This window comes from Pyrus communis, chromosome 4 (assembly GCF_041283825.1).
Source record: "Pyrus communis isolate YQ-2024b chromosome 4, ASM4128382v1, whole genome shotgun sequence".
Lineage (NCBI taxonomy): Eukaryota > Viridiplantae > Streptophyta > Magnoliopsida > Rosales > Rosaceae > Pyrus > Pyrus communis.
Genome location: NC_142568.1, coordinates 17,933,625 through 17,955,932, shown reverse-complemented (window position 1 = coordinate 17,955,932; position 22,308 = coordinate 17,933,625). Strand labels below are relative to the sequence as shown.

Sequence of the window (22,308 nt, the reverse complement as noted above, 5' to 3'; positions counted from 1 at the left end):
TATAAGTTCATTCATTCAATTAAGCAATTCGAGAGAATAATATCCATTCAAATAACAATCCATAATTGAAAACAAACCAAAACCAAACAAATTATTCCAAATACTTAGGAAAATTGTGCAAAATTAAACCATAAACCTAGCAAAATAGGGGGTAGGGCCGGCCACTCCTAGTGGGTTCGGCCACTAGGGGTAAACACCTTAAAAACATGTCTAATTTATTCATCCATAGGTGCTGATGCCTTCTGAAAATTCGATATCTCTATTGATGTAGTTGCATCTTTCCGGATGATCCACATATGCAAAGTTAGACTCACGGCGGGAATGATACTTGGCAATAGCCTCAGGGGAAGCTCAGCATACTCGTGACCAATGATCCTTTGATCCACAGCGATAGCACGTGTCCAGTTCAGTAGAAGTGGGCTGAATGGAAACTTTGCCCTTGTTCTTGAAGTTTGGGCCTTAGGGACGAGTGATGGATGATGCTGGGTCACATTTTTTCCCATAGGTGCGGCACTCTGTTGACCTTGGGCTCATGGTTGGACTTGTTGCCCATTACCCCGGCCACAACGATTCTTTCGTTGTTGATGGTTGCTAGAATAGGTTGCATGCACTTCAGGCCCGGCGTTCGAGCCAGTGGGTCAAGCTTGATGATTCTTCATCAGAAGATGGTTCAACTTTTCGGCGAGAAGTAAAACAGAGATAAAATCCAAAAACTTGGTAAATTTATGTGCCCTATATTGTTGTTGTAGGATAATATTGGTGGCATAGAAGGTCGAATATGTCTTCTCCAGAAGATCTGATTTGATTAGTTCCACTTTGCAGAAGTTCAACAAAGAACGGACTCTACAAACTTCAGAGTTGTATTCATTCACGGACTTAAAGTCCTGGAAGCAAAGATGATGCCAGTTGTGTCTTGCTTCAGGCAAGTATATGTCTTTCTGGTGATCGAAACAGTCAGCCAAAGGGTGTGTGGGTCCTCATCAGTGAGATACTCAATCTGCAATGCATCATGGATGTGTCTTCGAATAAAGATCATTACAGTAGCCTTCTGAGCTTCGTCAACAGGTTTGTCGGCGATAAGTACCTTAACAGTGGCTTTAATGCCCTTTGCAGTTAAATAGAGATTCACATCTTGAACCCACTTTAGATAGTTTCTTCCAGAGACTTCTAGAACGGAGAAATCGAGCCTGTTCAAGTTTGACATGTCCCTAAAACAGAGAAAAAAACGTGAGTGGTCATATGGTAAGCCATAGACATATATCGTAGAACATATAGGTCTATAGACATGTATTGGTTTAATTTATGCTTGAAAACTACAAGTTTCATGTGGTATGTTTTGAATGAAAACTTAAGGTTTCAAAGGCACTAAATTTGAAACTACAGGTTCAATTTAGTTTTATGAACAATTAGTTCATAATGAGAAGTTCCTACAAGAAACACATAATGCAATATACTAATTTGAATATAGTGGATTTGAGGTTCTTCGGGAACTCAAGTGTAAGAGCTTCGTTACTACGAAAGTATGTGACAGTTCAAAGTATAAAAATAAATTATTGAATTGTTAATGTCCAAAAGTGATATTTAGGTCAATAACTTTGGATTCATTATCAGATTAATGGACTGCAGGTGACTTTTAATTAATTCAATAAATCGGGCCATACAGGGTCGATTGTAGAAGCTAGATAATATTAAAATAATATTATTGCATCAAAAATATAGCCTCAAAATAATTTGGGCTTGGTGCCATGGGTAAAAGGCACGGGTTGGGTGCCTTAAGTATAAGGCAAGGCCCAAAAAAAGGACCTTAGGTCATGGCTGCAGGTCATGGGGTGGAAGAAATCCCTCAGCCGCAGCTGGGTTTTTGTTTGGGCCGAATGAGGGTGCACGGGACAAGGCCCAGCATGAGTTGGCTCTGTGGGTGATGCATGGGAAGACAAAAACCCAGCCCCGTGGGCTGGCATATGGGTTCGAGTGAAGGCCCAGCCTCAAAAAGGCTGGTGTCATGGTTGCGAGCTAATGCAACAGGATGGGCATGAGACTTCAGGTCCTGCCGAGGCCTGGTGGCTGCTTCCACAATGATGGTGCGGTGGTATGCCGCACCATGTCCAATCCCTTTTCTTTTTTCTTTTTTTTTTTCAAAAATCCATTAAGGTTTAGGAAAAACCCTAAATATGCTTGTACTTTATTTTGTATAGTTTGACTCACAAATTCCACATAACAATTTAATTGTGCGATGCATGAAACAAATATATATATATATTGACAAATATATAAACATATACAATATATATATATATATATATATATATATATATCGAAAGGAAAATATAAACATAGAGGCGTTCATGCGTCATGGGGAATGTTTTCATGCTTCGTGGACGTTTCAAATATCTTCTTTTATTTTAAGCGTACCTAATTAGCAGAAAACAAATAAGCCTTTGATTTTGGTGGATGATAGCCTCCTCCTACGATGCGTCAATTCCTCAGCTTCTGGCAAGAGCGTGCTGATAATGTGTTGTAGGCCTATTTGATTGAACAATCTAGGGTTTAAAGAGAGAGAGAAGGGAGCCGGCCACAATAAGAAAGAAGAGATATTGATTTAATTGTGAGGTGTATTTGATTCACCCCATTATGCCTTTATTTACAGTAGTAGGATAGGTAAAAGTCTTTCCCTTTAGGATTACAACATTTAATAGGTAATCTAGTCTTAATAGGAATATAAGATACTTTCCCTTATCTCCTAGAATTTACACAATCACATTCATATTCTAAATATGACTGCAACAATACTCTATTTTTCTCTTCCTTCATACTCTTTTTTCTTTCTATTCTTTGGATTGGATAAATGAAATAAAAAACACACGACGGTTAAACAGGAGTTTGTAGAAAGAAAAATGGAACTTTAACGAAAAGCTTCCAGTACTGTTCACTTTAACGAAAAACCATATTTTTACACTAAAAAGTCAATCATGATACCATTCACTTTACCTTTTATTTTTTTTTCTTATTATTAAAACTCAAAATTTTCAAATCTTTTTCATTAGTTTTCATAAAGAAAAAAGATACATAGTTATCAGTTTAAAAAAAATAAATCAATAAAGCTTTTAGTAAATGGTGCATGGGCCTGACCTCCTTAAGTTGGGCTAATCTTTTTTTTATCACTGTTTTGATGGGCGGGCATGTAATATTACGTGGTATCAATTGTCCAAAATAATTCACAAACTAGGTGGGAACAGACTCTTCCATGCTGTTGAGTCAAAGGCAAAATCTCTGTGGTTAATATCGAGACATACACATCATCGACAAGTCTTTTTATATTAAATTTCTGAAGATCAAGTACAGACAGCAAACAATTGTCTTACCACTCTCATACAATTCCCATTTGGAGTAATTAAGACTGTAGGCCATATTCTTGCCGGTCTTTTCGAAGTTGTTATTCACATTCACTAAAACAGTCTTTTCTCAGTTTATTTTAAAAATAACGTTATTTAAACACTTATTTTTATCTTTTACATATCTTTGTTAGTTTTTTTACCAATGATTATTCATTAAATCTGATGATCGAAAATTAAAAGAGGTGTGTGAAAAATAAAAATAAGAGTGTGGATATCACTACCCTATTTCAAACGTTTGTTTACTTCACCTAAGGAGGTGTGGAAACAAAACCCAAAATCTCTCTAACACCAACTCTAACCCTTGGAGTAAGTCTCAAAATTTTCGTTCTATTTCCCCCTGCCCTTTTCCCCCATTTCATTCCAACCCTTGTGCTAAAATGGGGTTAAGTGTTAGAACGATTAAAAAAAAAAAAAAAAAAATAGAAGCCAAATTCCAGCCAAGATTTAGGCCCAACTCAGTGGTGGAGCCCACACGTGAAAGTGAGAAACAACAATTGAAATACACCCCGTCAGGCAAGGACGCAAACACGCGCCAAGCCTAGCGGTTATGCCGACATCACCCACGTGGGCTTGTTGCCCACTTGTCCCATGCAATAATGAGCCTAACGGCTCTATTTCTAATTGGGCGGCCAATTTTAAACGGGTCGTTGGTTGATCTAACGGTCCACATTCAAACTTCTTTTTTTAGTTTTATATTTAGATATTTATATATTTATTTAATCCAACGGCTAAGATTGAATATAATCAAATCTAACGGTAAAAAAAAAGATCTAATGGTCCAAATTTAAATACAACGGCTAAAATAATTAAAAAATTATATATTTAACTCAAAATTCACCCAAAAATTTATACATCTCTATCATGTGTTTCATATTCTTCCATAGTGTTTCATGAGTTTCATGTGTTCATTTGGTGATTTTCAATATTTATCGAAATTTAAATATTTTTAGATTAAAATGTTCATAAAATTAATTTCGGATAGTCTACATAATTTTTTTTTTAAAGTTAATTTTTTAAAAAAAAATCTAAATTCATTCTTTAATAATCAGAGGCTAAAATTTTAGGCTAGAAAGGTTGAAGCATAAAAGTTGTTTCTGGATTAAAACCTAAATTTTATGAGCTAAAAATTTTAGGTTTTAACCCAAAAGTTGGAGGTGGTCTAAGAGATGTATTTGGGGTGAAAATTTTGGGGTTTTGGATTTAGGGGTGGGAATCTAGGTTGCTCCTCACCCTGGACGGATAAGGCAAATGGGCCCAGTGCATCATCTGTAGCAGCACGTGAGGCTATCAGCTGTAGTGGCATTGAGGTTATCTCCAAGGGAGAGGTGGGAAACAGAAAAAATAACTCAAAATTTGGGCCCAAAACCTCTTCAAGGGGTGTATTTTGAGGTGGGAAAAATAAAGATCATGGGTTTGAGAGTGGGTATTTGGTCTTTGCATCCACCCAAAATGGATAAGATTGTAAGTAGGCTGAAGGACTGACGTGAAACCAGCTGCAGCAGCTAGCCCAAGTGAAGACAACTCCACGCGGACCCGCGCAAGTCATCTGAAACAATCATAAAAATAGAACAAGATAGACTATACAAAAACTAATTCCAAAATTATTAGCCAAAAAAAAAAAAATCAACAAAATACAAAAGTTTAACAAATTATAAAGTTGGGGGTGGGGATTTTAAGTCCCTTACCGTTAGAGGAAGAAACTGCCTAACCTCATACGTACAGGTAAACAATGGAAAATATAGGGCTAAATTTTAGGATTTTACTCCCTTGGGTTGGAGATAGCCTAAAGAACAGCCTATGCAGGCCCCGCTCAACAGATGCAACAAACGGGACAAATTGTCTGTGGGTGAGCGCACGGAAAGCAACTTTTCTGTGGCCCAAATTGGTGTGTCATTGACATCCAATTATTGTCGTGTCTCTTGAGTTTTGATCTAGTGTGGCACACCCAACTACATCTCTTTTTTAATCTAACGGCTTCAATTAAATTCAATCAACTTTAACGGTAATAAAAAGGATCTAATTGCTCTTTAAATTCAACTCTCAAGCTAATATTATTAATTAATCCAAATCAGATAGAACACCAAAACTCTTCCAAAACTCTATAAACACGCATCCAGATTTTAACAAATTATAAAGTTTGGGGGCGGTGAGAATTATAGGCCGCTTACCATTTTACTGTTATATGAAAGAACTGGCTAACCTCATACATATAAATGATAGTTCAAAATAGAGGGCTAAATATTGGAATTTTAGACTCTTAGGTTAGAGATACCCTAAATAAAAATGCTTACAAAAAAGAAAAATCCCACCACAGTTTGGTGTTCCTCTCGCTAGTAATTTTGTATGAATTAAAACCCTAATGGACCTACACTAGCAACATTTGTGCCTTTTTAAAATTTGATTAAAGTGCTTTGACCAATAACCACTCAAGCTAAATTACATGTCATTATTATATTTTTTTTTTGCTGTTTTTTTAAGTATAGTTGTTGACAAATTATTATTAGGTACAATACATTATGTATATATTATCTGCGGATACGTTTGAATTTACAAAAATCATTAATTGGTATGTTTGGTTTGATATATATTGTTAATATTGGTATATTATTTTTATTTTGGTACATTTTATTTTGTAGACATTGTGTATTGGTATATTTATATTATTCTCAAACCTATTTTCTTTTAATGTACTAAAAGAAGATGAGAGTGTAATGAAAATGCTAGATTATAGGAAATTTGTTACAATATAATGTGCATATAGCACCAAAATTATGACCAAAAAAAAAAAAAAAGTTTAATCAAATCACTAAAAGGTATGAATGTTTGATCTAAAAAATTCAAAACTAAGGTGTCTCTATCAAAAGACCCCATAAAAAAATGATACTACTTAATCGATACGTTGGATGGGTTAGACGTTATTTGAGTGCGACCAATGATATATAATAAAAATAGAAAAGGGATATTCAAACGAATATGATTTGATCCTCTGGATATTTTAAAACATCCACATATTTCACATTAATTAAAATAAAATTGCTAAGCACCTTCATTAGTTTTCTAAAAGATATAGATTCAAATGAAGAACATAAGCCAATTAAGTTCAGACGTTCACGCTTATGTGTATGCGTCATATTATTTACGTGCGCATGGATACTTGCGTAAATTTATTTCGTATGATTTTATAAGTCGTATATATTTGACATTTCACAGGCTAAAGAATGAATCATTGGACAAAATGGCTAGCCTTAAAAAAATAATAATTGTTGCAAATGAATGGTCCTACCAAAATGTCATGCAAATGCCAGATGTAGAAAGTATGACACGAACAAGTGGACGCTGAATAATTGGGACCCCCAACAATATATGCATAGTTGGAGTGTAAAATCTTCTAGGTAAAAGACAAATGAAGATTTTGTCGGGTGTAAATCCAATTTCACACTCCCATTTCTTCACTTATTGGATTTTTTATTTACATAAATAAAATAAAATTTCAAGTGATTTGCCATATCAACTCTGAAATCATTAATTTGTCATCTCATTCTTATTTTGTTAGGTTTTTTTTATCCAAAATAAGTTGTGACTTATGTTCAAAGTTGCCTTATCTAGCGGGTGACGACGACGTTGAGTTGGCAGAGGAGAAAGACTCAACATTAAGATGAGCCATCTGGTGGTGTGGTACGTTTTAGCCAGCCTTTGCTCCACTATCAACCACTAGAATGGTTATTTTTCCTGCCCCGCTTTCCTTTCCTGACCCGCATACCCGAGTCTCGTATGGATATGCAGGAAGGGGTGCTCCTAGGTGTGTGTAGGGGTTGTGTTTATTCATGATGGGCATTTCAATACCTCATTACTCCGTTAAGTTCATGATTACTTTGTCATATCATCCTAACTCCATTAAGTTCTCTCTGATAACTATAGGATTTAAAGGAAATCAATTGAAAATGTTGTGAAATTTAAGCAACACTTTTCTCATTACCTAGTGCTTTAATTTTGGACAGAGGAAATTGTAGCAATGGTCCCTCAACTTTAACCCAATTGGAGCAATGGTCTCTCAACTTTATTTTCATGGCCATTGGTCCCTCAACTCGTCAAAATGTGTAGCTATGGTCATTTTCCTTAACACCGTTAATGATTCTATTAAAATCACTCATGTGCGAGGCACATGAGACTGACTGTAGGGGCAATTAAGGAAACATATTATTTCCCTTAGGTTGGAGTCAATTGAACGCAGCAAAAGAGGTTGGATAGGGTTTTGCGATGAGGGTTATTTATGAGTTGTTTGAGTGTTCAATCCCTCCAAAACTGATAATACTCAGTGCACTTAGGTTTGCAATCGGAAATTTGGGTGTTGTAAGGTTCAATTTCAGGGTTAGTTTAGCAGAGGATGATGGAGTTGTCGGATATCATGAGGTGGACTGGAGATCCTCCGAAATATTGTAAGGTTTTCTGGAAAACTAGAACCTTTTATAATTTGTTATTCTATATGGGTGTTTTCGAGGAGAATATGTACCTTTTATTAGGGAAAATGATCATCGCCGAATCCTTTTTTTGGGGATCCCAGAGATTTCGTGATTGTGACCGTTCATTGTACATCTTGCAATCAGAAATCATTTGAAATTTAAAAATTAAAATTAAATATAAATAGTACCTAACGAAAACTGACCACACGATATACGATGAACGACCACGATAACAAGATTCCAAAAACAGAATCTGGTGAGGATCATTTTCCTTTTTATTAGTTGATTTCTTCATCTTTGTCATGCTTTCTTTTGAGATTCTTGTGTCTGCAACTTTTGTTGATATTATAGTGTTTGTGGTCCTACTTTGGGGTCCCAATGTTGTCGGTTTGTCATCACTTGTTTTCCCTTTAGCATTTGTTTGGAGCTTGTATTTTCTATGTTGCCATTGAGGCAGACGCTCATAATTACTAAGCCTATTTAGGCAGGTGTGCACATTTGGAAAATCACAACACACAGAAGCAGCAAATAAGAACCAGTTACATATTTATGCTTTAGTAAATTCTAAAAAACCAAACTAGCAAGTGTTGTATGTTGAATTGCAATTTACTTCATTCTTCATGCTTGTCTTCTTGGTACTACTGTAACACATCCATGCCTTTCCTCCATGCCTTTTGCTCATTGGCAGTGGCTTCCAAATTATTCATGTTGCTCTTGGGTTCAGTGAATTGCCTTTTCCTCCATGCGTTCTCCTCTATACCAGTGCAGTAAAGCCTTCTCCCTTCTTCTCTATACTAGTGCAGTAAATCTCTTCCACATCACATCATCCATAACCGCTTCGAAACTGAGTTTCTGTGATTGTTTTCCTTCATTAAAAGTTGATTACTGCAATACATGGTGGGAATTTGAGAATTGGGCGTGGAGGAAGTTTCAATTGGGGATGGGTATTAACTTCAACCCGGGAAATAATATGTTTCCTTAATTGCCCCTACAGTCAGTTTCATGTGCCACATACATGACTGAATTTAACGGATTTATTGACGGTGTAAAGGAAAATGACCATAACCGCACATTTTGACGAGTTGAGGGACCAATGGTGATGGAAATAAAGTTGAGGGACCATTGCTCCAATTGGATTAAAGTTAAGGGACCATTTCTACAATTTCCTCTTTTGGACATGATTGAGCAATGGACTAATATTCTTGGTATGGTAGCAATGAAATGAAAGAGATGGCCATGATTGACCACTTCTTTCTATGAACATGATTGACTATGTTGAATTCTCAAAGCTTGTAATTAGCCACAATTTCATGTTAGTGGTGTACTTAACTAGCCAAAGTTTAAGAGTTTGTACTAAAGAGAAATGAATAACTTGTGAAAAGGAGGTCAAAAGTTCAAAATAACCTAGAACACTCGTAGATGACTTATTTTGAATGAAAAACTTAACAATGTTAGGATGAGATGATAAATTAATAATTTTGAAAAGTTGATATGACAAATATTTTAAAATTTTAGTTCATATAACAAATTGAAAAGGGTGTATTAGTTCATATGATATTATAAAAAATTTCCGTCAACTATTTATCAAAAGTTGAAATTCATTAAATACAATAATTAGTTACTACAGTGGTGGAAGTGTGTTGAACCCTTACATGATGATGTGGATTCAAATCATGTTAGTAACTAATTTAACAAAATCGATAGTTTGACAAAAAAACAAAAATCGGTAAATACAATAATTGGTAATAGTAATGGTGGGGGAACTTCTTTGTTTGGTACTTTTCTGTGATGATGAGGCAAGGATTTATAGGATGGGTGAAATTTTGGGATCTGATATTCGGACCACGTGTGTGTCAGTGCAGTTTCAGACACAATAAAGTTCACATACTCATCTCTTTGATATTGAGGACCACTATTACCTTATAACTCGTACATCCTACGATTAGAAATTATTTTAAATATTTTTATTTAAAATTAAACATGAACAATACCTGATGAAATTTAACCATATAATGTATGATAAATGAACACGATTTGAGGATTCTCGCGATCCTCATCCTCATTCTCCATGACCCACCACGAATCGGATGAAAGAATTTTCCGTGGGATGGAGGTTGTGTGTGTTACTGTGGCAATTTGTGGATAAAGGTGAAATCCAAGATGTTTTTTTTTTTACAGTTTGACTGTAATTCAAATTTGTTTATATGTTTCTCTAAGTGTGAAATAAAAATGGACATTTTGAATTAAACTCCTCGTTTTTAAATGTCATAGACTAAACATCTATTTTTTTTTTTTTTTTTGCAAATTTGATTAAACATTTTCCCTACAATTTTGGTACTTTAATTTTATTTCATTAGAAGTCTATTCACGTTAGCATTCCCTTTTTTCCTCATATATTTATGCATCTCTTATTATAATGATTTAAGATTTTTTTTAATTTTTTATTAAAATATTTATTTTAGTAAATTAAATAGAATGTAACAAAACTCTTTGTTAGGTACGTTTGATTATAATGACACATTTAGTTACTTGGTACATTTGAATTTTTGGTCCATTTGGCTTCTTGGTACATTTGAATTTTTGGTACATTTAGTTTTTGGTACATTTGAATTTTTGGTACATTTGTTTTCAAAACATAAGTTTTATTACTTTTTGTTCTAATAATGAGGAATTACTTTAATTAATTCTTTTTTTTTTTTATAGAAAGAGTCATTAACAATGTAAAAGTTTAAATTAACTTAATTAATTATTTTGTTTTCTAGAAAGAGTCATTAATCAACAGATAATAACTTTTTTGATAATTCAAAATTATATGATTTATCTTTATTATTTAGCATTATATACAATAATAGGAATTTATCTCCGATCAACTAAAAGTTGTTCCAGAGACTTATCTACCAAAAAACAAGACTATTTAAATCAAACATATTTTTAAACATTCCAAAAAGACGAATGTTCATTTTAATATAATTTATAATTGGGTACAGTTTAATTCGGGGTTGGTACATTTTGTTTGACGTTGGTATGTTGTCATTTAATGTTGATACGTTTCTATTTGTCGTGGGTGTACATTTAGATTTGAAAAGTTTAAAATTTTAGAGCTAATTATAATTGAAATTATTGAAAATATATAGCAGATATTTAAATGTAAATTAATTTCAATTAATCTGAAGTAGTTCAAGTCTAAGTATTTTAATTAAATGTTTCAAAAGCTTAATAAAAAAAACTCAAAAAGCATAAATGTTTAATCTACAAAAGTCTAAAATGAGGCATCTAATTCTAATTTTCTCAATAAAAAATATATATTATCAAGTGATTGGCCAATGCTACAAACAAAATATTGTACATTTGTAGAAAATACACGCAATTGTAAAATAATTAATGCCTTGACACCATATCATATCATCTTTTCTTGTTAACTAGGAGAAAGTATAACCATATACGCATTACATTATATAATTATTCCTTTACTTGTTAATCTTCCATCTTGTCCTAATTTATTAAAGGGTTATGTGGACTAATTCGTTCCGTTTAAGTAAGCAGCTCTCAACTCCTGGTTATTACAAAATTTTGTTTAATTAAGTTAACCGTCAGTTCGTATAGACAACTTTAGACCGTTGATTATTAGATAATTATATTTAGGACATATCAATGGCTGAGAATTGTCTACTCAAGATAGTAACCTCGTTCACCAAAACTGAGATAATTAGTCACGTGCATGTGAACACTTCAAGTTAATCATTATTTACGGATTACGTTTGAAATGTACCGAGAATTATCCATACTGACGTTGATACGCTCTTTACCATATCTCTAAATTGAATTGCGTATAGATTTTTTTCCCTCGTTTTATTGGTTTGTTGAATGGTGAAGAAGAAGATTCAACTCAAGTTCTCAAACATCTCAAAATAACAAGGAATAGATGAGGCATATGCTAAGAGAGCTTGGATTTGATACCACCTCCCAAAGAATATCCATTGCCAAGGGTCCTTCAAGGTCATCTAGATTCCTAGCAAATAATTCATCTTATCCTCCACATGAACCCAAATTTTATGATATTCCTTAATCCCAACGGAATATTTCCCACAAATTTGGTAACAAAAACCCTCTTCCATTCCAACTTCTACTTCCTTTTATATTGCAATTTACATTATACTCATCATGTTGACCTCCTCTCCTGCTTCTCTCTCTATAAATCCCTCTCTCTCCCCTCCCTCCTTTTCTGCATCCACCACCCAATCATCTGCCTTTTCTCCTCCCCTCAGATTCCCAGGCGGCCAATCCTCACGAACAAAACCCAGTAGCCTTTGGACTCAAGGTGTTCGATTGTGTGCCTCCCAGAGACCAAAAAGTAGAAAACTTGAGCTTAAAGCCAGCGACATGACAATTACAGAGGTTGGGCTAGAGGAAAAGGAAGTAGAAGAGGGTCCTCCTCCATATGTTGAGTCAGAGATTAACTCCAGACCTCGTCGCATTGCTCTCTTTGTTGAGCCTTCTCCCTTTGCGTGAGTCTCTATCTCTACTGTTTTGCTACTTTGACCCCTTTTTTTTGTAGATTTTTTAGGAACTTTATGATTTAGCTTCACTAAATTTTCAATTTTGAGATTACCCATATTGTCGAAATGCTTTCTTTTGCTGTTTTTAATTATGGTTGCTTAAAATTTTAAGCCATAATTGAGTGAAGTTTGTGGCTTTAGGTGCTGCCTGTGGCAGTAGGTTTGGATCTAACCTGGTTTTAGATATGACTCAAATTGTGTTTGATGAACTGTCTATGACGGACGTCCTACATCGAGAATTTCTGTCGGTTTAGAACTTTGACTATAAGGCATCTGTGGTTCCTTTGAAAGTTCTATGTTAACTAGTCATTAACTTTAAGCTACAATTTGGTTGTTTTAGTTTCGGTTTAAGAACGTGACTTGTGCTGCTGTTTTAGCTGGTAGATTTATTGGCTCTTTCCATCTCAATGGTAGAGTAATCTGGTTATATGCCAGCTGCTATCCGGCTTTCTGGTTTGTTAATTCTCGTATGTCATGGGCGTCTCTTGGGCTCATTTTGATGAGTAATTGGTTAGTTTTGTCCATTAGCTATTAAGTGCTGTTTTTATTTGGATAGCATTTGTTGTTTCACATTTTGGCTGCCATAAGAGTGGGATCTTAATTCTAATTTTGTATTTGTCCGCTTATTCGGGGAATTTGATGGTCTTCATGTTGATACTCTGAATCCCAAATAAGAGAATTAAGGTATTTTCCCTATGGCCAATTGGTTTTATGGTTGTACCTCAACTTCCTTATGGGCATGTTAACCTACATGTTGAGCCCAACAGTCCACATGCTTCCACATCTGCCAATATGTATTTTCCACGTGTTAGGCTTAAATGACCCCACACATGAGCGTAGTGGCGAGAGTTTGAATCCCATGTCAAGGAATGAAGGAACTTTAGGGCTTATAAGGAGTGCGAGAATGTGAATCCCACATCAGGAAATTAAGGAACCATGCAAGGAATTGAGATCATTCCCCTATTGCCGATTGGTTTTAGTTTAGTACTGTGGGTTAGTTTAGTTGCTCTGACTGAAGGTTTTTGTGCTGATTTTATCTTCTGGTTTTGTACTATAATAGTCTTTATATGTTGATGATTCATCCCTATTTTTTTTCCCTTGGATGAAGGATGATTCATCTTTTGATAAAACCTATTCTGTTACATTTTTTGTGAGCTTGTTGGTTGACGTGTTTGAACATAGGAGACGTCCTGTATTATTTTCGCATCAGTTGTCATCTTAGAGATTGCTCGGTTTCCAGTTATCTAGAAGTTCACTATTAATAGGTAGTATGATTTGTATTTGTTAACTGAGTCTTGCTTATTATTATTATTATCTCATTCCCACTATGCTTCTCTCATGTTCTGAGTTACTGACCGTTGGAAATTTATTGAGTAAGTGAAAGAATTTTGATTAAGCTTTGATACAACTGAACTATGGTTTTGTAAATGTAAATAAAAATAATGTACTGCATTCATGTAAGTCTTTGTTGCAGTACAGGAGTATAGCACATTAGAAACATAATTTGAGCTTTAGTACGATGATTTGTAATTTCTAGTCTGTTAAATATTCAGCCAATATACACCACCAAAGGTTCCCTATTGAAATGTTTTGTTTTTCGGTTTATCTTACAGATATGTGTCAGGTTATAAAAATCGGTTCCAGAATTTCATTAGATACTTGCGTGAAATGGGGGATGAGGTAAATTCTTTATCTCTCAATGCTTTTGTATTATATTGAGTATGGACTTCCTTAATTTAACGTGCATTAGTGAGAATGAGATTCCTGGCTAAACTGGTAGTTACATTGGCTTGTTTAGACTTCATGACAATGAAATTCCTAATTCCGATTGTCTTTGCATGAGGACTGACATATTTTCTTACTGATACCTGGTATAGGTGATGGTTGTGACAACCCACGAAGGAGTTCCTGACGAATTTTATGGAGCAAAATTGATTGGATCCCGAAGGTAAGCTATATAGAGATCTAATTTCTAATAGTTTAGTGCATAAAAAATAATAGACAGAAAGCATACAAAACATTACTCTTCCTAAATCTCTCTCTCTTTGGTTTGCTCTTGTCTGTTTTATTTCTCAGCTTTCCCTGCCCCTTGTATCAAAAGGTTCCCCTTTCCCTTGCACTTAGTCCTAGAATAATTTCGGAGGTTGCTCAGTTCAAGCCTGACATTATACATGCATCCTCACCTGGAATTATGGTCAGTATTTAATTCATTCTTATTCTTTTCTTTGTAGATGGTAGATTGACTCTGTATATTTTGTCATCGATAAAATAGAGTAATAACAAAGAATTGAAAAGATGGCTGACGCGTAACATTATTTTTCAGGTTTTCGGTGCGCTCATTATCGCTAAGTTATTATCTGTCCCTATAGTGATGTCGTATCACACTCATGTGCCAGTGTGAGTTTAATTCTTAATTTTGTTCAAGTTTTCAGCATAAACTTTGTCAGATATCGTCATATATTTTGAAAAATCATATAACTGCTTACGAAGAAAGTAATATATGTCAATGAGCGCTTAGTACTGAGCCTTGGTCTTGTTTTTTATGCAGATATATCCCGAGATACACTTTCAGTTGGCTGGTGAAACCCATGTGGTTAGTCATAAGTATGTAACCCTACCTTTGTAATGGCCTCATATAGTGATACAGATACGAGAGCATATAATTAACATTACTGTTATCAGAATTTCTGCACAGAGCTGCTGATCTCACGCTAGTGCCATCAGCTGCAATCAGTAAGGATCTCCTAGAAGCTGGGGTGGCCGCAGGTGAATATAGTAAACTCGTTTGATGTCTCAATCCCGGATTCACTTTTCTGAAATTGTTGACTGAATAGAAAAAACATGTCCATTCAGCACTAACTTAAACTAATCTTTAAGTGCTTATTTGCAGCTAATACAATCCGTCTTTGGAATAAGGGTGTCGATTCTGAAAGCTTCAATCCCTGCTTCCGTTCACATGAAATGCGTATAAGACTGAGGTAGTGCCTCTATTTGTCAATTGTGTCTTTCACTTTCCCATCAGGTTGGAAACTATTCTGATTCGTGTATGTTGTCATGAATAGCAATGGCGAACCTGAGAAACCTTTAATTGTTCATGTTGGAAGACTTGGAGTGGAGAAGAGTTTGGATTTTCTGAAAAGGTAGTGTTCTTCTCTCTTAAAAATAACATATTTAAAGCTTAAACTTGGATGTTGTTATATCTTTTGGTAGATCTCCTCTGTAATATGTGCCTTGATTTTACAAATATTTCTATAATTTGCAGCGATTAACCTATAAACCATTTTGATTTAACAGTGTCATGGATCGGCTTCCCGAAGCACGAATTGCTTTCATTGGAGATGGACCATACAGGTATTACTCTGGTACATAATGAACTTCTTGAATTCTAGGGAGTAATCTGCTTCTACAGAAAAGCTCGTAAAAAAATGATGCAGCAGCTTACCATTGGTGTTAGGGCTTATTATTTGGAACTTTGGGGAAAAGCATGTTCCTTTCTCAACATAAGAATCACTGGTACTCATTTAATGATATGGCTTTTATTTTGGCAGGGAGGATCTGGAAAAACTGTTTGAAGGCATGCCCGCGGTATTTACAGGAATGTTAGGAGGTGAAGAGCTATCTCAGGCGTATGCCAGTGGTGACGTTTTTGTGATGCCTTCAGAATCAGAGACACTAGGGCTTGTTGTATTGGAGGCTATGTCTTCAGGTATCCCCGTGGTTGGAGCTCGTGCTGGTGGAATCCCAGATATAATTCCGGCAGATCAGGAGGGGAAAACTGGCTTTCTCTACAATTACAATGACCTTGATGACTGCTTAAGTAAGTTGCAGCCCCTGCTGGAGAACAAGGAATTAAGGGAAACAATTGGCAAGGCAGCACGTGAGGAAATGGAGAAGTACGATTGGAAAGCAGCCACACGAGTAATTCGAAATGAGCAATACAGTGATGCCATTTGGTTCTGGAGGAAGAAGAGAGCGCAATTTCTGAGACCGTTGCAGTGGTTCATGAAGCGCATTTTTCCTCCAACCACACCAGAAATCAAGTACAGGTGATTTCGGATCCTACCGCGTTCAGCCACAGGTAACTAGTGATTTGTAAACTTGCTTTGCGCTTTCAAAAGAAGTTATTGGTGGATTGTACTTGGGATAATTGTAAATTATTTGTTGTACATATTGGACGGTGGACAATGTCAGGTGTGGCGTCTCTTGCAAATTTTTGTCTGTTCACGAAAGTGCATTCGAACCCGTCTTTGCAACATCTTACCATGAAATTTGTAATTTTATTACACAACCAAATGGGAAGTGAGAGATCTGTGTGCAAGTTTTGTGCATCTAACGTTGTGCAAGTTCCTCGTATGTTGTTTTAACGAGGTAACTTTTAGTCAGATGTCAGATGACAGTAAGTTCAAGTGCAAAGTCACTGTTTGATTCCATGCATTTCACTTGCATTTCATCTCCTTCACTCATAGATACGGTACTTGGACGGCTAGTTACAGTAAGTGTCGGGAAAGAAAGATATTTGGTGTTCATTAACTTCTTCACATCGAAAAATCATCCGATGCATGTAGGAAGAGAATGGGGATAGAGAAACCAGGGCAGGGAAGTATTTTTCTCTATGCCAAGCTCGTCACACATAGCCTATGGGATTGGATTTAGACGTCTCTTATGTTCTTGTTGAAGAGTGTAAACGTTTCACATTGGAGGCTTGACGCAATAATGCAAACTAGTAAAACGACGCCTATCATGATAAAACCTCACATCTGCTTTGTGCATAAGATTAAGGTGTGGGTGATATCAGTGTCTGAAGTAAGGAGCAAAGATGCGTTTTTCTGAAATCTTAGCATGGCACTAAACATGTATTTTTAGACAAAACTGACCGCAGTTAGCTCAATGTTTCAGTTAGAGTCACATCGTTGATCTCTTTTAATTCTAAGCCATTTCCCCTCACTTCCTCCTCACAACTCGTGCTAATTAGGTTAATTTAGGTCATGTGTCCAATGTAAAACTAAGAGTTGGGTTTGGACAGGAAGTTTGACGAAAATCTCACAAAACAAATTTGGTGGCTAATTTGCAAAACACCAAATCAAATGCTTGTCAAAAGTGTAAAAAGAGAGGAGAATCTATCTAACGTGCTTTCCTAAGCTGCCCCATGAAAACAAGTTTTGGCATTGGGACTCAATGGTCGAGGTTTATCTCATTCTCAGACGTTGTTCGGTTTGGGGACCATTTGGGATATTTGTGTCTCCATTACCGACAAATATGATATTTACATAGAACGGGTTTACCATTTACGCAGCGTTCAAATTCAATAATACAATGTTATGCGAAAGACTTACATGAAATATGTTCGCTAAATAATTAAACTCAATCGAAATCCAATTTGCTTTGGGTTGATTCTTTTCTGTATTGAATGATTAAAACTTTAATAAATACAATCTAAATAGATATTTGACTAGTAGAACGCAAGTAAAGAAATGAGTTTACGTTAGTTAGGATTTTGCTCTCGCAAATACTTGGTTCCGTTTTTTGACCAAGTAATTATTGTATGTATGTCAAATTATGATTTGGATATAAAGCTCGTCACTAAAAATTATTGACCTAAAAGTTAAAACTACCCTCCATCACCACCAGGTTATATCACTTCAATAACCTCTTTTGGTTGGGCAAAATTTTACGAATTTGATTTTCTGCTTAAACAATTAGGAATATGAGCAGTCAATATTGCCAAATAAACGATAGAATGGAATGGATTATTATCAGATTAAGTTTGGCAATTTCGTCACGTGCATATTTATGATGCAGATAAAAATATATAATATACATAACATGGAAGCGTTTAAGGAAAGAGATCCCTATTTTTCAAAAAAAAAAAAAAAAAAAAAAAAATCTTCTTAACTGTTAGATTTAACTTTAATGAAATCATGTGGTTGAGATTCTGTGACCTGTAATTTAATCTCAGCTACAAAATTTTATTAAAGTTAAATCTAGTGATCAAGAAGATGTCTCATTTAAAAAAAAAAAAAAAAAAGGAATAAGGGTCTCTGTACATAACATAATATCCTAATTCCCTGCCAAATGGCAAGTACCAACAACCCAACACACGCTACACTAGTAGCCAAAACGTCGCTGTTTGACGTCTCATCACAACCGTCCAAATCAATCTCGCACAGCGATTGACTAAGTTTTGACATGTCCTAATTTTCGAAAAAAAATTCAATGCGCTTAAAACACATATGATACTCAGCCACGCTTTAAATACACTAAAAAACCACTCCTAATTCCCACGACCCACCCACCGTCACTGCTGGATCGGCTACAACCCGGCTCATTCTACAGCCGATACGTATTGCATGAACTCTCCATCGGACAGCAGCCCCGCCATCGTCTCGGGACCCAGAACCACCTCCAAATCAACGCTCCCGTTGCCTTCCCTCCCAGGAAACGCCGATATCTTGCCGTCGAATTTGTTGGCCGCGCCGCTCCGCACGGCTAGAGGTTTGCCCCACCCGAAATCGTTGTTGTACATCGGGAATCGCGGCGAGCTGCCCATAGTGATCATCGCACCGTCGAAGTTCCCCAGCGGGAAGAGCCTCGGGGCGCTCTCCCAATCCTCCACGCCGCGGCGAACGGTGGCGTCATCGTGCGCCACCACATTCTTGTGGAGGAGCTCGGCTCCCCAGCGCAGATCTCGAGAAAGCAGCTCGCCGGCGGTAGCGACGGTCGGGATGCTCTGTATCGCGTTCCCGAAGTAGTGCGAGTCCATCTTCGGCTGGAGGCGGTGGCGGCAGTTCACAGCCATGCGAAACGTCGTCGTTTTGGGATGGGGCAGATTCCTGACGCGTGTCACGGAGCGCCAGAGCTGCGCGCTCAAAGATTGAAATGACGAAATCTCCGACGTTTTCGCGCCGTTATATCGAGGAACGGCTTTCCAGCTGTCATTGCACTGCTTCCCGAAAATCTCGGCCGATTCAGAAAGGCCGTTACCGTAATCGTTACCATTACCGTTACAGTTATGTGTTGTTTTAAACAGAGTGTTATTGGCTCTGTTTTTCAGTTTGAGAATCGATTCTCTACTGAAATGGAAGATTCGCTCTCTCAGCGGGTCGTTGCCGGAAAAGGTTACCTTAGGGCCGCCTTCGGGGAAGTGGAGCACCGCCGGCGAGTTGAAGACGGTGTCACGGGAAAAATCAGGAGATTTTGACATTTTCTTGGCGCGTCTGTTAATCTCGGCGAAGGTGTTGAAGAAGTGCCAGAAGGAGGTACCGTCGACGACGGAGTGGTTTACCGTACATCCGATGAAGACGGTATCTGCGAGCTCGGTGACCTGGACGGCGGCCAGAGGCCTGACATGGCCGGCGTAGCTCAAAGTCCTTTCGTAGGCGAAGAAGTTCCTGAAGCAATGTGGAACGTCGGCGTTGGGCCGCAAGACGGCGTCGACGGAGAGGGTCTTGGCTTTGGCATGGACGAAATTGACGCCGGCGTCGTTGCAGATTATGTGGACGTGGCCGTCGGCGTCGGTCTCGAAGCGGCCGGCGAGAGCGGGGAAGTGCGAGAGGGCGAGGGAGAGGGAGTGTTTGAGGGAGGGGAGGAGGTCGGCGAAGGAGCAGGACGGGGATTCGAGGAGGACGCCCTTCTGGATGTAGTGGCAGGAGAGCATAGGAAGATCAGAGACGGAGAGCTTCAGGGATTTGATTGTGGATTTCTGGTGGGGGTAAATTGTGCATTGCGAAATTACGGAAACGGAGGAATCCGAGGAAGGCATGGTGAAACGGTGCGTTTTGAAGGTGGGTCGACTGAGAAAGTTTGGGGGTTTGAATTGTGAGTTGTGATGGGAGGGAGCGAGGAGGGAAGGGGTGGTATATATAGTGGTGGGGAGGGGGGGTTGGATGCATGAACTTGCCTCCTACTTTCTTGTTGGAAAATTGCAAATGAAATAGGGCGGGGGCCAGGGAGATATGACGACGTGTCAAGAAAGGGAAGGGGTAGTATTGAAGATTAGGACAGATGGATGATGGACGTTAGCAGTCATTACTCATTAGTCACGGTGAGCGTAAAACGACATTATTTAATCTTGAATATTTATGTTGTTGACAACTGCTGCATATCTAGTTTTTGTAATGTTAAAAAGATTAAATTTTTAATTAAATTTACAAATTAAATAATATGTTATTACATAAATAAGCACGTTAACTGATTCTGTATTTGTAATTTAATAATTCACAATCATATTATTCGATTTGTAAATTTGATTTAATCTCTCTAACATTATCCGTTTGTTAATGTCCACATGATAGAAAAAATTTGCCTAAAAAAAACTAATGAAAAGGTAAAAATAAAAGAATTCTACTACTCCACCCCTATGTCTTATTTCTCGACAAGACGAAAAGAATGGTACATTTTTCAGCGGCTAACTCGAGACCGAGACAGCCACTCTTGAGCTCTTTTTTAGCCAAACCACGGAGAGTTAGCCACTGAAAAAGGTATCATTCTCTTTGTGTCATCGAGAAGTAGATTTCTGTTTTTGTATCATTTGATTTCGTTGAGTATTGAAGAAGTTATGAACGTTTAAAGTTTGTCCAGTTTCCCGTGAGTTTTCTAGTTTTCCCTCGGACCAGTCAACTTTGAGGCTATTTTCCGACCATCTCCGGCAACCATTGGACTTCCAAATAGGTATAATTTTATTCTACATTTTCCTATCTTCATTTTGATATATTATGGATCGAATTTGGTTAAGAAACGATTGAGTTACAAAGTTTTGAAAATTGCCCAAACTTCCTTCCAAAAGCTTCGGGACATTTAACGAAATTTTTAATGGAATGACCAAAATGATAGATGATGGACAATTTTAGAAACTACTACTAAAATCGCAGAGATCATTTTGGCTAAAAAACCTATTAAATACAAAGAAAGGAAGAATACTATCAGAACCTTGCCCAGATCGTCCTCTACTCCCCCTCCATTCTTTTTCTTCTTCTTCCATATCTACCAGGACCACCACTGCTCCCCGCCGTCCTCCACTTTTTTCATGCGAAGATAAAACACAAAACTAGAAGACCCACGACGAACCCACGAACTGTTACTTGCAGACGGGCCTCCTGCAGGTCCGAGAAGAGGCGACCCGCGCGAATCCTCCATATATGCAACCCGACTGGAACGTCTAGCCTTCTCCATACTCCACACGCAACAGCTTCTCTCATCCAAATCTAACCCACGACAACCTTCTTCAGCTGGGATCCAAAGGAAAATTTTCAAAAAACTATGAGATCTCAAGCTTTTCCATTAATATCACCGAAAAAAAAATTCCATTGATAAGGAGCACTCGGCCCAAATCATGACCTTTTTTTTTTTTTTTTTCTCCACAAATCATGAGCAGATTAAACAAAATAAAATTTTAATTGTTATTTTCTTTTTTATTTATTGTTAAGAATTTAAAATATCAAGGTTATTTTTGAAATAATGGTGATTGTAGAAATAGCATCTCATTGTTTCTGTTTTTAATGGTGGGTGACAAAATAAATAAGGTGGAGCGATAAGAAAAGAAGGTGGGCATAGTAGCGCTCAAATAAAAAAATCATAAACCTATTTGACAAACCAAAAGGACAAAAAAATCAAACTTAATTGGTAAGCATATCTGTCATTTAGTACTACGATCTAGCGATATTCTTCTTCACTTATAAGTGAGAGGTCTTAAGTTCGATTAGTCTTAAGTTCGATTCTCGTCTAAAGGCAAGTTTGAACCACGTTATTATTATCTCATTGTGAGGTTACGCCCACCCCCTCTCCTTTCATGTAGATAATATCGTTTGTTAAAAAAAAAAAAAAAAATTGATAGGCATATCTAACTATATGGTAAAAAAATCAAAAAATTCAAACTTAATTGGTAGGTACTTAATCAAAAGG

At 36.8% G+C, this 22,308-nt stretch overlaps 2 protein-coding genes across 2 annotated transcripts; one reads left to right on the top strand and one right to left on the bottom strand.

Moving 5' to 3' along the window:
* The first annotated feature begins 11,684 nt into the window (after window positions 1–11,684).
* On the top strand, window positions 11,685–16,621 carry LOC137722454 (sulfoquinovosyl transferase SQD2). Its single transcript, XM_068461457.2, has 11 exons — window positions 11,685–12,360; window positions 14,025–14,091; window positions 14,289–14,359; window positions 14,488–14,605; window positions 14,735–14,808; window positions 14,960–15,015; window positions 15,094–15,177; window positions 15,302–15,389; window positions 15,474–15,551; window positions 15,706–15,762; window positions 15,960–16,621. The coding sequence occupies exons 1-11, from the start codon at window positions 12,017–12,019 to the stop codon at window positions 16,459–16,461; spliced, it is 1,539 nt and encodes a 512-aa protein (XP_068317558.2). The 5' UTR covers window positions 11,685–12,016; the 3' UTR covers window positions 16,462–16,621.
* Window positions 16,622–18,429: 1,808 nt separating this feature from the next.
* On the bottom strand, window positions 18,430–20,253 carry LOC137721822 (BAHD acyltransferase DCR-like). The gene has a single exon (XM_068460831.2). It carries the CDS (start codon window positions 20,168–20,170, stop codon window positions 18,734–18,736), a length of 1,437 nt encoding a protein of 478 aa, XP_068316932.2. The 5' UTR covers window positions 20,171–20,253; the 3' UTR covers window positions 18,430–18,733.
* Between the last annotated feature and the right edge of the window lie 2,055 nt (window positions 20,254–22,308).